The sequence below is a fragment of the Callorhinus ursinus genome, unplaced genomic scaffold, assembly GCF_003265705.2.
Source record: "Callorhinus ursinus isolate GAN/ISIS: 27379988/994484 unplaced genomic scaffold, GSC_fseal_2.0 scaffold4, whole genome shotgun sequence".
Classification (NCBI taxonomy): Eukaryota; Metazoa; Chordata; class Mammalia; order Carnivora; family Otariidae; genus Callorhinus; species Callorhinus ursinus.
In genome coordinates this window covers 144,202,039-144,219,361 of record NW_027397066.1, presented here as the reverse complement: position 1 = coordinate 144,219,361, position 17,323 = coordinate 144,202,039, and the positions used below count along the sequence as shown (strand labels likewise).

Here is a 17,323-nt window from a genome sequence, read left to right as displayed (position 1 = left end):
AGGGACTTTACCAGGTTCTTCTTAGCACCCCAATGGCAATTAAGCTTCAAGGCATAACTAGCTGGATTAATTTGTCTGGAATAAAACCAGTGGCTCCAGACTCCCTACAACGAAAGACTAGACATTCCAACCCATTCCTATAAGCCTGTGGAAGATCTACGTATATCTTCAAAAAGATGACTGGTTGACATCTTACTATGAATAACTGTTTTATACTGTTAGCTATCGTCTGGATTTTTCTTAAACTACTTCTCCTTGCAAACCTTTGCCTACTTGGACCTTTAGATTGATTTTCTTGTTAATTCTCAGACATGATCCTAAAAATCACCTTTTCATCTTGTTCTCATCACTGCTCTAACTTGTGCAGGTCTATAGGGGTAGAGGGAAAATTATCTCGTAAGTCTTTCCAACATAATCTCCCAGGGGAATAACCTTTCCAGCTGTTGGATCTGTCATTTACAGCCTCAAAAAGATCCTTCTTACCCTTGTTTTATCCCACGCATTCTCTCAGTATAACTCTCCTCCAAAAAAACTATACTGACCTAGTTCCTCTCCCCTAGAAGGTATGCTTGTTGGCCCAAATTGGACATGTGTAGACTTAATCCATCCCACTACCTGAGACATCTCAGGAATTAATTTTTACTTAAGTTCTGAGTCTGTGCTGCCAAATAACACCAAAGACAAACCAAAAGATGGGTCAGCTGCCAAATAACGGCACCTCCTCACAGAGTAAAAATTCTTGGACCATCAAACAATTTTCCAATGTCTCAGTTCAATGAGCTAAGTACAAAATGTGGTATGCTTGCTTAGAAAATAAAAATAGGGACACCTGGGTGGCTCAGTCAGTTATGCGTCTGCTTCAGCTCAGTTCATGATCTCAGGGTCCTGGGATCAAGCCCCACATCGGGCTCCCTGCTCAGCAGGGAGCCTGTTTCTCCCTCTGCCTGCCACTCCCCAGCTTGTGTGCTCTCTGACAAACAAAACCTTAAAAAAAAAAAAAGAAAAGAAAGAAAAAGAATGCAGATTGTGATGTCACCCATTGAGATTGTGCCAGATCCAGCTACCTACAAAAAACCCCAATATTATATCCATGTTTTGGATCATGGCCCAGGGGGACACCACTGCACATTGATGATCACTCTAATTTTACCCACCTCAACTATGCTCATAAGTTTCCCAGAATAAAAGGAGGACCTCTACACACCAATTGCACACACAAGAACTCTTTCAGGTGGGCCCAGCAGCTCCAGAAACTGGAAACAGTGAGTTATCCCATAACCTTATGTGCCCTTCCCAATTATCTCTTCACAACCTACAGAAACCAATCTTTTTTTTTTTAAGATTTTATTTATTCATTTATTTATTTATTTGAGAGAGAGACAGAGAGAGCACAAACAGGGCTTGGGGCAAAGGGAGAGGGCGAAGCAGGCTCCCCGCCAAGAACAGAGCCTGACCCCAGGACCTTGATATCACAACCAGAGCCAAAGTCAGACGCTTAACCAGCTGAGCCACCCAGGCGCCCCCTACAGGAATCAATCTTTACACAATTGGTATGGCTACAGGATTTCTTTGCACTGATAACCTAGAACATCAGTGCAGTTACACCCTGGGGTATGTGGTTCCCCCAGGAGTCTGCATATATAATTCTACCCAACCCCACACTAGAGCCTGAAGGGCAATAGGCCTTGTATTTGCTGGAATAGTAGGTACCCCTTGGTGCTAGCCCCTTGGGGGGGATTTGCACATCATGTGATCACCCTGTGAAATCTGACAGCAGTATTAGATAAACTAGCTTCTACCACCGCATCCACTTTCTCAGATCTCTCCAAGCCACACCAATCTTTCGCCAATGTGGTTATGGACAACAGGCTGGCTTTGGATTACTTATTGGCTGAATAAGGTAAAGTATGCGCTATCATTAACAGAATATGTGGCACTTATATCAACAGCACTGGACAGGTAGAAGAAAATAATCCAAAAATTATATGACCAAGCCAAATGGTTCCATCAAATGACCAAAGGGGCTGATACCACGAATGATATTTAGAATGCTATATGTGAGGTGCTTCCATCTATAACCTGGTTCTTGACCCTTTTAGGTCCACTAGTGGTTATATTGCTATTTGTACTTTTTGGACCTTGTTTGTTTAACTTTCTTGTCATATTGGTCTCTTCCAGACTCCAACAACTTCATCTCTAGATGATGATGTACCAGGGATTCCAAACCCATCTCCCATGAAGATGAAACCAGCTAACACCCCCTGGAACAATCCACAGCTTCCTTCTACTCCCCACTGTCCATCCAGTTTTCCTAAAACTTGGATAGCAAGGACTTCTGGAGCCGTCAGTCAGGATCAATGTCCCATACCAGCATGAAGTAGTTACAGAAGGGCTGTCACCCATTTTCCCTTAAGAGATTGTAAGGGCCCAGAGTCCTTCGGGGGGAATGTTAGAGTAGGCAGTCAGTTAGGCTTTACCAGGATGCCTGGAGGCCAGCAAAGGGTAAGTCAAGGCCCATTATTAGAAAAGTTAGAAACCCATCCTGGTAGCATTCCACAAACAAAGCCACAAGAAGCCAGATCAAACCAGACAGGACCAAGATAAAGAAGGCCAGAGACCCTGACCAAGCAAGGGAGAAAAGGTATGAAACCCTGCTCCCCAAAATATCCCCTCCCCAAATAATAAATATTCCACCCCATAGTTAACAACTGTCAATGAAGGAGAGAGACCAAACCCCACCCTCACTTCTTGAGAGTGTACTCTCTCTTTAATAAACTCTTCACATGCACCACTCAACCAGCATGTCTGGTCCCTCTTTGAATTCTTTTCTTGTGATGAGACCAGGAGCTTCCAGCAACATCCTGGGCAGGGGCTGGGCAGAGACCTCAGGACCCAGAGGTCTCCTCAGTTCACTCAGCAATGTATTGATGTGGCAAACTTCACTGTTGTCTTATTTTAAGAAATTGCCACAGCTACCTGAACCTTCAGTAACTACCACCCTGATCAGTCAGCAGCCATCAACGTCAAGGAAAGATCCTCCACCAGCAAAAAGATTCCACTCGAAGTTCAGATGATAAATAGCATTTTTTAGTAATAAATTATCTTTAAATTAAGGTATGTACATTTTTTGACATAATGCTATAGCATATAATAGACTACAGTACAGTGTAAACATAACTCTATATACACTACAAAACCAAAAAATTCATTTGACTCACTTTATTGCCATATTTGCTTTATTGCCATGGTCTGGAACCAAACCCAAAGTGTTTCCAAGGCATGCCTATATAATAAAAAAATAATAATTTGATATAACATTTGTCTAATTAAATTGAGAAAATCATCCAGAAAAGTGGAACAGGAAGACAAAAGAGATAGAAAATAGAACAAATAAGAAACAACATCATTCAAGATCAAACGTCTGAATAACGAATTTCCAAAAAAGAAGAGATACAGTGAGGGAGGGGAAAGAAAGAGGAAATTAGCAACTAAATAATACCAACAAAAACTCCAAAACAGAAGAACATAAAATAAAAGAAAGAAAATTATTAAGTAAATAATACCAGAAAAACTTCCAGAACTGAAAGACATGTGTTTCAAGATGAAAAAAGGCCAACCTATAACCACCAGCTCAAAAAAATGAGAAAAGACCCATAACCAAGATACATGACTGTGTCTGAGAACACTGGGAATAAAGAGAAAGACCTAAAACTTCTTGAGACACAACAAAACAGAAACAGGTTACACATAAATTGGTCACCCGAGGACGAAGTATGTAAATGTCTCCCTATTCCTTGACTTTAGCCCAGTGTGACTGATTTTGTACTCTGGCCTCCAGAATTGTAAGACAATAAATTTGTGTTGTTTAAAAAACAAAGGGAAGGAAGGGAAGGAAGGAAGGGAAGGAAGGAAGGAAGGAAGGAAGGAAGGAAGGAAGGAAGGAAGGAAGGAAGGAAGGAAGGGAGAAAGAATGTCCGTCACCCATAAAGAACAGAATCATGAGATAGGATTTCTCAGTGGCAATACTGGAAGCTAAAACACCGTGAAGCAAACCCTCTAATATTCTGACTAAAAATTATTTTCAACGGAGAATTCTATACCGTCAGAATAAAGACAGACATGCGAGTTCTAATGAAGGGGGGAGGGTAAGGCACCTGCCTGCAACATTCCTCAAGAAAGTCTTGGGGGATTATGTTCCACAAAATGGTGGTATAAAAGCAAGTAAAGGGAAGATACAGATTCAGGAAATAGAGGATCTTCTCAGGAATGAAGTGGTGCACTTTCCAGAATGACAGTGAAGGAAACGGCAGGAGATTATTTGAATGCAGTGCCTCTGGAACTCTGATGTGCATAGGAATCAATGGGAGATCTTGCTAAAATGCAGTTTCTGAATCAGTAAGTCTGGATAGAGCCCGAGATTCCGAATTTTTAACAAGCTCCCCTCAGAATGCTGATGTTGATGGTTCTGGTGTAGAAAACACGATCCAAATTGTAACAAGATTTACAAAGAAACAATGAGAGAAACTGATTTCCTACTGAGAGATAATTAACGATGAATTAGTGTCAGGCAATAATAGCATAGTGGAGGAGGGAGAGATGGAAAAGAGGAATATAAGGATTAATCTTTTAAATATACACAAATCAAGGAAAAACGAGGGTTTGGGTGAGGCCCAGTGTTGCCACTAGTAAACACCTGAGAAGGACGTCCGGACCACCTTAACGGATCCAAATTCGGGACTCTGGGGTCTCAGGAGCACCCCGGCGATAACCTGCACCCGGAGGCGGGGAGGCGGCGTGCCAGCTGCAGCACCCTCACGCCCTGCGCGCGAGTAGGCGGAGCTTCGCCGGCCCCGCCTCGGACCTTGCGGGGCAGGACACAGGCGAAGCCTTTCCCCGTTACTGGCGCGGCCGCGGCTGCGCAGGGATTCAGATTGGAGTCTCTTGAACCGGAAGCAGTCGGCGGCTCTCGGAAGCAACGGCGGCACGCGGGATTCTGCTGGCACGGCAGCTGCAGAATGGCCGGCGGTGGCGGGAAGCGCAGGCCCGGCGGGGAGGGGCAGCAGGTACTGCTACAGAGGATGTGTGGGATCCTCAAGGCGCTTTGGGTGATAAGGCACCAAGGGGCAGCACGTTGCATTTATCCAGTAATCACTGAGTGGCTGCTGTGTGCCCCGGAACGGCGGTCTGAGCCAGGGCCGCTGTTTCCCGCTCTGCTGGGTTTGGAGCAAAGAACTCGCGCCTTTGCATCTTCTGCCCTCCTCCCGGTGCGGTTTTGGGGAAACCGATTAAGACAACCAATGGCTCATTCGTTCAGCCAGCAACAAATTGATTGGAAAGCGATTATACGCCAGGCACTGTGCCGGGCGCTGCGGTTCAAGATGCATTGTGCCGCCCCTGCCCCACGTACAGCCCCCAGCTTGCGGAAGCTGGGCACAGTGAATATATTTTTTACTGCAGATTTTTTTGTTTGGCATTGTAACGTTGTTGTGTCAAAAGTGCCGTGGAAACACTGAAGGAGGATCTAAGTCCGCGGGGTTTGCTAAAGAAATCTTTTAGGACAATTCAAGTTGGACATGGCTCTTGAAGGCAGAAAGGAGACATAAGGGATAAAAAATAGAAATAAGTATAGAGGATGTTTGGATACGGCGGGATTGGGCTTGGTTGGAGTCGGAGATGGGAAAGAAGGACCTGATCATAAAGGCACTAATGAGGGGGAGGGGGGCATAAAGTATGTGCACGTTCTCATACTTTTATACGATTTCAGAAGTTCTGTAACTACTGCTGTGGCAATTAGGACAGTCAGGCAGGAGAGAAGTGTCAGTGTGATAAGGACAGTTTTCGAAATTACTCCGTCTGTATTATAAACTGGATAGAGCAGGACAGTGTCACAGTGTCAGTTTAATTAACTGTTAGAGGGCCCTGTTCTGGACATTGCTTATATTGGGACATGCTTTCTAGGTAAAGAATAAAGGATGAGTGTAGCCTATGAAGGAGACAGCTGCCCTAAATTCTAGTTATTGGGGATTTGAGGATGCTGAAATAGTGTGTGAGTTAAGACAAAGCTGAAAAAAATCTTTATTTCCCATTGAAGGTGCTATAAACTGCTTTGAGTGATAGTATTAGAAATAAAATATCGAAGATGAAAATAAGTCTATAGAGGCCATAGCTAAAGCTAGCATTTAAATATTAATGTGCTACGACTATTCTGTGTGTTTTTACAAACAACTATTCTTCCTAACAACCCTGTGATACAGGTACTACATGTCCTTTTTGTAGATGAGAAAATAAGGCACAGGTTAAGTAACTTACCCAGGGTGACAGCTGGAAAGCAGAAGCGTCAAGAGTCATTAGGAAAAACTGCCTTTCAGCAGGGTAGAGTAAAGCTTTTCTTTCTAACATCCTAAGTTTGAACCAGTCTGAAAGTCTAACCAAAGACTGCTGTAAAAACATAGGGGAGGATAGGTCAGCACTTGATCTGTTCCTACTGTTCTGTATGTAACTGGAGAAGCAGCATGAAGTGGATGAATCTGTGCTTTGGAGCCGGCCCACCGGGGTTTAACTGCTGCTCCCCTTTATAGACCTAAGGAAAGTTACTTCAGTTTTCTCATCTGTAAAATGTGGATAAAGTATCTAGCTCATAAGGGAGTTATGAGTTAATTCACAGAAAGTGCTTAGAACAGTGACCTGGCACATGGTGTGTGATAACTATTATTTAGTATTATTACTTATAGTTTTTACTGTTACTTACTATCAGCATCCATATTTTAGCAGCCTTTTTGTTCAATTTAATTTTTTTATGACCTCAGACACATTATAATCCTTGGCATAATAAACTGTTATGGGTCAGTGCATGGTCCTCTTTTACCTTATTTAAAAATATGAAAAACACCTGTGAACCCATTGCCCTACCCCAGAACTGAAACCCTGACAATAGCTCTACATGTGTTCCTCACCTATCTTTTTTGCCTGACTTAATGTCACCCCCATTTGTGTAGCTATCATCCTCACCCTTGTTTCCCTTGCCTTCTTTTTATAGCTTTATCACAAACAGTATTTATTTGTTGTTTTTGAATTTAAGAAGGCTATCGTGCTACATATAAACTTCAAGGACTTTTTTCCTTCATTCAACATTATATTATTAAGACTGATCTATAGTGTTGTGTGTGGCTATATTTCCTTTTCACTAAGTGGAATATTCAATTGCTTGAAATCCTGTAACTTTGTATCCTTCTGTCAATAGGCATTTTCATTTGTTCTCTTTTCTGCTCTTGGAAACAGTGTTATCAAGATCATTCTTGTATGTCATCTAATTCATAAATACCTTGTGTAGACTCTGATACGTAAAGTAACATCAATAAACTTGAGCCTGCTGGGAGAATGGAAGAATATAAATATGGGAAACATCTAGAATTTTTCAACCTCACACTATAGACATTTTGAGCCCGATTAAGTGTTCGTTAAGGGAGCTAACCTGTGCATTGCAGAATGCTTAGCAGCATCCCTGGCCTCTCTCTACTCCACTAAATGTCAGCACCCTCTCCTAAATTTGTGAGAGCTAAAAAGTTCTGACATTACTACATGTGTCCCCTGGGAGACAAAATCACTCCTGGTTGAGAAGCACTGATACAGGTGGAAAGGAAGAATAAATAGGAAGAAACTTAATCCAAAAAGAAAGGATCTAGGTTTCTAGAAAGAAAAAACTGATTGCTACTTACAAAACTAAAGATATGTAACTTCTAATTCAGAATTTTATCTTTTTTTTAAGATTTTATTTAAGAGAGAGAGAGAAGGAGGAGAGGGAAAGGGAGAAGCAGACCCCTCTGCTGAGCAGGGAGCCTGATATGGGACTGGATCCTGGGATGGGATCATGACCCGAGCCAAAGGCAGACGCTTAACCGACTGAGCCACCCAGGCACCCATCAGCATTTTATCTTTACAGAAATTTATCAAATAGGCATTATAAAACCTAGCATACTTATGCAGTGAACATATTGCAGAGATATTAGAGATTGAGTTTAATAACCTAGTCCTGACATTAAAGGGCCTTTTCTTAAATAATTGTTTTAGCTGGTAAATCCCCTTTTATCCAGTTATTTCTGACAATTGGCTTCTGGTGTGATCACTGAATCTATTTAAACAAAAAAAGCATGATGACCTATTTACCCAAAGAAGACAAAACCTTCCTATTCCTTATTCTTCCTGTTCTTCACCTTTTCTTTTATAGTTGTTTTTTATTTTCGTATTCCATTATCTTAGAGAAATATATTTAAAGACTTGCTGTGTGCATCCTTCTTGACCGCTCTGTATTACACTGTTTTCCTTTTTTCTTTGCCCAAAAGAATCCTGATTTTTTCAGAAATACCATTTGTAGAGTTTTAAGGAAAACATGTTTCTCAGAGTTGAGTGAACAAAAATGAGCAATAGTGTTACTTTTGGAGAAACAAAGTTTTGTATGCTGATTTTCAGTGTGAAAAAACAGTTGATGTGAAGAAGAGTAAATCCTGTGAAGCTGATGTCTCCAGTGACCTTCGAAAAGAAGTAGAAAATCATTATAAGCTTTCTCTGCCTGAAGATTTCTATCACTTCTGGAAGTTCTGTGAAGAGCTTGATCCTGAAAAGCCAGCTGGTGAGTTGCTCCAGAATCATTCTTCTGCTTCTACCAATGGAAAAGACAGTAGGAAACTGGACCAAGGATCTTAACAGTTCACAGAAAAGGAACTTTATCAAAGATGTTTCTAAGAGAAATATAAAATAATGCTATAATAATATGTGACTATCACCTGTTATACTGGCAAAGGTAAATAATTTCAAAATTACTTTGATGAGGGCTTGAAAGAAAACAAGTGCTTTGATATGTGGCAGGAGTTTTAGTATGACTTAGCAGTTCTGCTTCTAGGAACTTAGGGATTAGATGAACTAAAAATTATGTTCAGTGATATTTATTGAAACAAAAATGGGAAATGGCCTAAAGCCCATCACTAATACATCTATCAGTGGATATTCATTGTTTTAAAGGAACAAGTTAGATTTTAGATAATAAAATATTGTGCCTGAAATATTTCAAGTGAGAAAGAAAATGTGTGTAGAGTATGCTACCATTTGTTTTTTATTTTAAAAGCCAATGACATATATTCTTATGTACTTTCTGTGTGCTTCTACTATCTTTGAGAGGGTGCACAAAGAACTGATAATGGTTGTGACAAAGTTACTTTTCACATGTTTTCACAGATGGGAGAGAAGTACTCCCATATACTACTGATGGAAATGTGGATTAGTAGATAACAATGAATTTTGGCATAATAGCAAAACACTTAAACTGTGCAACAACTTGTCTAAAAATATTTGTGACTGCACACCATGTATTAGCAAAGGGGCACCTGGTGGCTCAGTTGGTTAAGCATCCAACTCTTGATTTTGGCTCAGGTCTTGATCTCAGGGTCGTGAGTTCAGGCCCCACATTGGCCCCACGCTGGGTGTGGAGCCTACTTAAAACAAAAACAAACAAAAAAACCATGTATTAGTAAAGATGTTCACTGAAGCATTGTTTAGGAGAGTAAAAAAATTAGAAGCAGTAAATGTCTATCATTGGACTATCATGCAGCTATTAGAAATTATGAGAAAATATTTAATGGCATGGAAAAATATTCAGAAAATTTAAGTGAAGACAATGGAAAACAAAAAAAATTACAAAACAGATCACTTCCTTTAAAATATCTCTATATTTATATATATTCATACAGGGAGGAAAACATTGTTATTGTATACCAGCCTATTAACTTTGTTACCTGTAGGCTAATGAGATGGGTGACTTTAGTTTTTTCTGTTGCTTTAAAAATTGGTGTATGCTATCCTAAGCTCCAGCAAAGCTGACCTATTCTTCCCCCCTCTAAATAAACTCTTTCTAGGCCTTTATTCATGATGTTGCCTCTTTGAAGAATTTTCTTCCTCTCTCCATCCCCACCTCTTTACATATCCAGATCCTGCCTGGAGTGCTTATTCTCTCTCAAAGAAGCAACAAGGACCCATCTGATGTTATAAAAGCATATTTTGAACACAAACGTTTGAAGCTTACATTCCATGACTCTGGTTTATTTAGCAATCTCCTTTTGTGATCTGTGGAGGGAGAAAGAAGATGGAATCATCTAAGATTAGGGTTGGCCAGAGGCAAGGGAATTGAGAGTGATGGTTAACTGAGGTAGAGGGAAGGGAAAGGAATGTTTTCATTAACTACATTTTTTATTAAATAAACTGTTTACCCTACTTAATGCACATTCACTTACTGTCTATCTTGTCTCTCCCTTAATGTGGGTGTGCTACAAATATTTGAGGCTAACAACAACATAGTAATGAGACAAGGTAAGTGTTCGAAGCTCTGATGTGCCCATGAGAATACAAAACAGTCTTACTTTGGCCAAAATAAGAAATAGCAGTATGTTTGAAATGTAATCAGTGATAAATTTAATAGAAAAATATAAGTGCCACATTTTCATTGCTCTGATTTTTCATTGAGTATTTATAACTAATATCTTCAAATGTAACTGAAGCTCTTTTAGTTTGGAAGCTCTTTTTTTTTTTTTTTTTTTAAGAAAATTGGTTAGAAATAGTTTACAAATAAAAGATTATTTCCTATCTGCCTTCAGAAAGTTACTGTCTAAATAAACTTACTTAATTTATAGATGCACTTTTCACAACCCTTGGACTTCGATTAGTGGGTCCTTATGATATCCTTGCCGGAAAACATAAAATGAAGAAAAAATCAGCAAGCCTGAATTTTAACCTTCACTGGAGATTTTACTATGATCCTCCTGAGTTCCAGACCATTATTATTGGAGATAATAAAACTCAATTCCACATGGGGTATTTCAGGTAAAGGATCTTTTCTTCTCTAAAATGCAGCTACTGGGCCTTCTAGTGAGTATATAGACATTCACTGGACTCACCCAAGATGAAGGACATATTTTCCTCTTATTCGTGGATACATAGGCATCTGATGTTCTTGATATTACCATTCTAACCTGCCCTAGGATGAGTGAACTTTTTAAGTTGAACCTCACTGGTTTTTCCTTTGTGGTTATAAACTTTTTTTACCTTTTGGATTCGGGAACGCTCTTTTAGCCCAAGTAAGATAATTTAGAGTTGCCATGACTTAAATTAGTCGTGTGCTTCCAGGGGCCATAGAATTAAGAATGTGCTTTGGAGTCAGACTGGTTCTATTATCTGAGAGACTGTGTGCCAGTCACCTTTAGTCATTGTGACTTTCTGTGACTCAGTTTCCCCTTGTAAAAATGAGGATAATAATTGTACATACCTAACTGAATATTAAGAGGATTAAATGCGGGGGGCCCTGGGTGGCTCAGTCGGTTAAACGTCTGCCTTTGGCTCAGATCATGATCCCAGGGTCCTGGGATCAAGTCCTGCATCGGGCTCCCTGCTCAGCTTCTCCCTGCTGCTTCTCCCTCTCCCTCTGCCTGCCGCTCCCTCTGCTTGTGCGCTCTCTCTCTCTCTCTCCCCCCCCCGCCCCCAAAAAAAGGATTAAATGGATACATGCAAGATGCTTCAAATGTTAAGAAATAGAAGTAGCTTGAGAGGTAAAAATACCTTGTCCACTTCTACCAGTATAGGTGCTGTTGTTTAAAGATTAAGTGTAGGATAGCAGAGGAAGTAGAAGGAACATGCCTAATGCCTAGCAAGAAGGATTGTGGTACCATAGAATGCACACAGGGCTGAGGATTGAGTTATATGAATTCTGCTTTTGGCTTTGCCATTAACTTATTAGGACCTTGGCTGAGTGATTTTATTTCTCAGTGTTTCCTTGATTGTAAAATAAAAGGATTTATATATATATATGTATATATATATGTATATATATGTTTCTCCACCTTTTTTTTTTCCACAGACTATAAAACTGGTAGAGAGGAGCGCATATAATTTTCCTTCCTTTTGACAGGCCTTATTCCCCCTTTCTTTGTATTTAGGTATAAAAGTAACTAGGTCTAAGAATTTTAATTTTAGGATCTATTATATAAGTAAGATTTGTTGTAGATATTCCTAAGAAACTTAGAGCTTAAGTTTCTTAGGAACCTGGCAAATTTGTCCCAATTTCTTAAAAACCTACAGACATAAATTGTTGTGTATAAGCCTAAAATTCTACTTGCCGGATAGATTATGGGCAGCTAAATTTTTAATATCTTTTGCTTAAACAGGGATTCTCCTGATGAACTTCCTGTATATGTTGGTACAAATGAAGCAAAGAAAAACTGCATAATTATTCAAAATGGAGATAATGTGTTTGCTGCAATCAAGTAAGAAAATATATCCTTCTCCTATTTATAATATTTGTTTACAGTTTTTATACTACTCTCTAAGTCCATCACTGAGGGACATTGAGGTAACTCCAAAATTTTAGATTTCTAAAGATCATGTCCATGACTTTTGCAGACACTCTTATCCACACTTCTACTTTTCACCAAAAAAAAAAACCTCTTATTTAATTAATTATTTTATTTAAGGAAAAGATTACTTAATCCTGACTTCATTAGTCCTATAGCAAAACCAAAAGATTTTTTAGACAGCATCATCAAGAGTTCATTATAAGAACCCAATGTGTACAGTTCTAACAAAGATTTAATACAGTAAAACCAGGTGCTCATAAATTGTTGAATCACTCACTGTATTGTACACCTGAAACTAGTATAACACTATATGTTGACTATACTAGAATTAAAAAAAAAAAGTCAGGTGCTCATGAAATCCTTGGAAGGTTCAGTGGAGCCAACTGAGTCTCCGGGAACGCCAGTTGTGTGGCAGCACTGGCTTGCTCTGCCACCATCAGGAAGCTGAGAAAGTCAAGATCCGCTGCCACGAGTGGCACCACACTGTCTTGGATTTAACCTTTGGTAGTAAAAGGGGTGCTCTGTCTCTGTCTCTCAACCGGGAAGGAAGCTAAGGACCAGGTGCTGAAATCTCCGCTGCACCTGCTGCGGAATATCGGATGCCTCTACTGGACTCACTGGTAGAAACAGACACACAGTCTCCACCTAGTATCTCTTCCTGCCTTTCAGTTTTCAAGGAATTGTTTCTGTTTGAGAGAAGCTAGGCCCCATGTGGAGCCTGAGCTGAAGAATAGTCTGGGAAGTATAGCAAGCTCTTCTGTGAAGGGGGTTCGGAATGGAGCCTCTTGAGCCAGTCCACACTCTACCAGCCACAGACATGATTTGAAGCCTCTCGCCCCAGCTGGGCAGTTCACGTTGTAATAAAATGAAGAAAGCCATCTTTGTCAACTTAGCTATAAATAGGCCATGTTTTCTGTGACCTCTTTTAATACCCTATTTTAAAAAGACTTATATTCTCTGTGACTTAATAGTGCAAATTTGCAGTAAACAGAATTTAAACTAAGTCAGCCAGGGCCCCCTCTAGACTGCTACATACCTACCCATGTATCCAAAAGAGCAACTGTATGGTAGATGTCCAAAAACAGTTCTTCTTTGTCTCCTGACACCTCTTGAGTTTTTATAAAATGTTTCTTGTTATTTATAATTTATTATTCTTTTAAGCTGTTTAGATTTATTCAATTTAAATTGGTGGTATCTTTATTAGAAACTATAGTTATCGTCTGTCTCTCGCATTAACATACAAGTCCCATGAGGGCAGAGAGGCTTTTCCTTGCGCACAGTACCTGCCCTGTAATAGATGCTCCATAAATAATTAATTCATTCTCCAAATACTTGAGCATGCAAAAATGCCTAATTTTTCATTAGTCTATTAGTCTTACTAAAAATCTTTTTAAAAAGAAAGATATAGTGGTTGTCTAAAATAATCCAAGACTGTTCTGGGTTTTTGTTTTGTTCTGTTTTGTTTTGTTTTTTAGCTTATTGGAGAACACAAAAAGAAAAAAACAAAAAACATTGGTGATTAATTTATAATTTAGGTGAAGACCAGGAAGTATTTGAGTACTTAATGTTATTTCCTTCCTTTACTTAAATGAACTAATGAGAACACTTAGTTTATTTCTATATCAACCTGAGTAAGGTCTTTTTAAGGAAGACCACTTGTAATAAACAAATTATTTTTATGCCCAGAGAAACTGGTTCTCTTTGTGTAAGATTTAATAATAGCCAAAGAAAAGGGTGCCTGGGCTCAGTCAGTTAAGCATCTGCCTTAGGCTCAGGTCATGAACTCAGGGTCCTGGGAAAGAGCTCTGTGTCAGGCTCCTTGCTCAGCAGGGAGTCTGCTTCTCCCTCTCCCTCTGCCCCTACTCCCACCCTCCCCCCGTTCATGCTCTCTCTCTCAAATTAATAAATAAAATCTTTAAAAATAGTAACAATAGCCAAAGAAATACAAATTCAGCCAGCAAAAATTACTAAAGATTAGAAAATGGTAATACTCATTGATGGTTAGGATGTAAGAAATCTTACTGATAGAAGTGTTAATTAAAACTTTTACAGAGAGCAGTTGGAATAAGGTTATTTATTTTTTAAAGATTTCTCGGGGCACCTGGGTGGCTTAGTCGGTTAAGCATCTGCCTTGGGCTCAAGTTGTGATCCTGGGGTCCTGGGATCGAGCACCGCGTTCTGCGCCGCGGGGAGCCTGCTTCTGCCTCTGCCTTTGCCTGCCACTCCCCCTGCTTGTGCTCTCTCTCTCTGTCAAATAAATAAAATCTTAAAAAAAAAAAAAGATTTCTTGATAAATAATTAACATTGCCAGGTATTGAGCTAAGTAAACATTTATATCCTTAAATCAGCAATTCCATTTCTAGCTATTTATCTTTTTTTTAAGATTTTATTTATTTATTTGAGTGAGAGAGCGCATGCACATGCACAGGTCGGGGAGGAGCAGACTCCACGCTGAGCACGGAGCCCAATTCGGGGCTCGATCCCACAACCCCGAGATTTTGACCTGAGCCAAAATCAAGAGTCAGTGGCTTACCCACCTAAGCCACCCAGGCAGCCCTAGCTATTTATCTAAAGAAATTTTGGACAGGTACACAAATATGTGTATATATTAGAGATTATTTATAAAAACGAAAAACTGGAGAAATACCACTGCCTAGAAATAGGGAAAATTAGATAAATAAATATGGAATGTCAGTACACTGTAATACCAGGTTATTGATTTGTTGATTTGGAAAGATTTTTATTACATTATGTGAAGAGGTCAAATAAAAGAATAACGGGATGATTCCATTTTCATATGGTCTATAAAATATTTATCTTTGGACCACAAAAATTAAGAATAATTTTTTTCTTTTCACTTTTTTTCCCCTTCTAAAATAATTGTAGCAGTAGTTTTGACCTCACAGACCTCCTGCAAGGTTTCAGGGACCTCACAGGGTCCACAGACCATTCTTTGATAACTGATATTTAGTTAATGGTTTCAAACCTGTGTATCAGAACTTCAAGAGTTACTGGTTAAAGGTACTTTACCTTGAACTCAACAGGTCTTACTTCTAGAGATGCCACTTAAGTACATCTAGACTAGGACTCAGGAATATCTTTTTAAAAGACCTGTTATGAGTATATCTAAATGTAGCCCAAAATTATACTTCTATAATTTTAATTAAGTTTAAATGAACATTTGAAATGAGTAAACATTCATTTAATGAATGCTTACTTTGTGCAGGCTCAAATACAATGCAAAACATTTGGTACTTAGTAAAAGAATAAATGTGGCCAGTACATCAGATCATGGGTCAACTTGTTAAATAATCTTTTTTCCTTTTGCCTGCTGCCCCCACATTTTCTGCCACCCTACCTTGCTATACTGGGTAATATGGATTTATTACTGTAGGCAGTGATTTTTCAAACATAAATTCTGAGTACTTTTTTTTTTAATTTCATTTTCTTGATTATTTTTGTTTAAAATTCTGTTGATTACAATAAAGTTATTGATAATATGTGCTTATAATTTTTTTAATTAACATATAATGTATTATTGGTTTCAGAGGTAGAGGTCAGTGATCCATCAGTCTTATATAACAACCAGTGCTCATTACCTCACACGCCCTCCATAATGTCTATCACTGAGTTACCCCATCCCTCCACCCTCCTCCCCTCCAGCAACCCTCAGTTTGTTTCCTATGAGTAAGAGTCTTTTATGGTTTGTCTCCCTCTCTGGTTTCATCTTGTTTCATTTTTTCTTCTCTTCCCCTATGATCCTCTGTTTTGTTTCTTTTTTTTTTCTTTTTAATTTTATTTTATTATGTTATGTTAGTCACCATACAATACATCATTAGTTTTTGATGTACTGTTCCACGATTCATTGTTTTCATGTAACACCCAGTACTCCATGAAGTACATGCCCTCTTAAATACCCATCACCGGGCTAACCCGGCCCCCCACCCCCCTTCCCTCTAAAACCCTCAGTTTGTTTCTCAGAGTCCATAGTCTCTCATGGTTCGTCTCTCCCTCCGATTTCCCCCCCCTTCATTTTTCCCTTCCTTCTCCTAATGCCCTCCGTGCTATTCCTTATGTGCCACAAATAAGTGAAACCATATGATAATTGACTTTCTCTGCTTGACTTATTTCACTTAGCATAATCTCTAGTCCCATCCATGTTGATGTAAAAGTTGGGTATTCATCCTTTATGATGGCTGAGTAATATTCCATTGTATATATGGACCACATCTTCTTTATCCATTCATCTATTGAAGGGTATCTCAGCACAGTTTGGCTATTGTGGACCTTGCTGCTATGAACATTGGGGTGCACATGGCCCTTCTTTTCACTACATCTGTGTCTTTGGGGTAAATACCCAGTAGTGCAATTGCTGGGTCATAGGGTAGCTCTATTTTTAATTTTTCGAGGCACCTCTGTTTTGTTTCTTAAATTCCACATATCAGTGAAATTATATGATAATTGTCTTTCTCTGACTTATTTTGCTTAGCATAATACCCTCTAGTTCCATCCATGTCATTGCAAATTACAAGATTTCATTTTTTGATGGCTGCATAATATTCCATTGTATAATATACCACTTCTTTATCCATTCATCTGTCAGTGGACATCTGGGCTCTTTCCATCGTTTGGCTTTTGTGGACATCGCTGCTATAAACATTGGGGTGCAGGTGCCCCTTCAGATCACTACATTTGCAACCTCGGGGTAAATACCCAGTAGCGTAATTGCTGGGTCTTAGGGTAGCTCTATTTTCAACTTTTTAAGGAACCTCCATACTGTTTTCCAGAGTGGCGGCACCAGCTTGCATTCCCACTAACAGTGTAAGAGAGTTCCCCTTTCTCCCCTCATCCTCGTCATTTCCTGACTTGTTAATTTTAGCCATTCTGACTGGTGTGAGGTGGCATCTCATTGAGGTTTTGATTTGTATTTC

The 17,323-nt window shown here is 39.4% G+C and overlaps 1 protein-coding gene and 2 long non-coding RNA genes across 3 annotated transcripts in view; 2 read left to right on the top strand and 1 right to left on the bottom strand.

Moving 5' to 3' along the window:
- LOC141372672 (uncharacterized) overlaps nt 1–4,875 on the bottom strand; it is a 204,651-nt gene extending 199,776 nt beyond the window's left edge. The window contains exons 1-2 of the long non-coding RNA XR_012378076.1: nt 4,694–4,875; nt 3,219–3,283 (exon numbers count right to left, since the gene is read on the bottom strand). This is a non-coding gene — a long non-coding RNA (uncharacterized lncRNA). The remainder of the gene's footprint in view (nt 1–3,218; nt 3,284–4,693) is intronic.
- LOC141372529 (uncharacterized) lies at nt 1,115–3,082 on the top strand. Its single transcript, XR_012377806.1, has 3 exons — nt 1,115–1,262; nt 2,179–2,641; nt 2,961–3,082. It is a non-coding gene; the product is annotated as an uncharacterized lncRNA (long non-coding RNA).
- Nucleotides 4,876–4,921: 46 nt separating the features above from the next.
- Nucleotides 4,922–17,323, top strand: part of HPF1 (histone PARylation factor 1) — a 28,085-nt gene continuing 15,683 nt past the window's right edge. The window contains exons 1-4 of the mRNA XM_025874455.2: nt 4,922–5,063; nt 8,467–8,626; nt 10,677–10,866; nt 12,204–12,302. Of these exons, the coding sequence (XP_025730240.1) occupies nt 5,016–5,063; nt 8,467–8,626; nt 10,677–10,866; nt 12,204–12,302 (497 nt within the window). The 5' untranslated portion in view covers nt 4,922–5,015. The remainder of the gene's footprint in view (nt 5,064–8,466; nt 8,627–10,676; nt 10,867–12,203; nt 12,303–17,323) is intronic.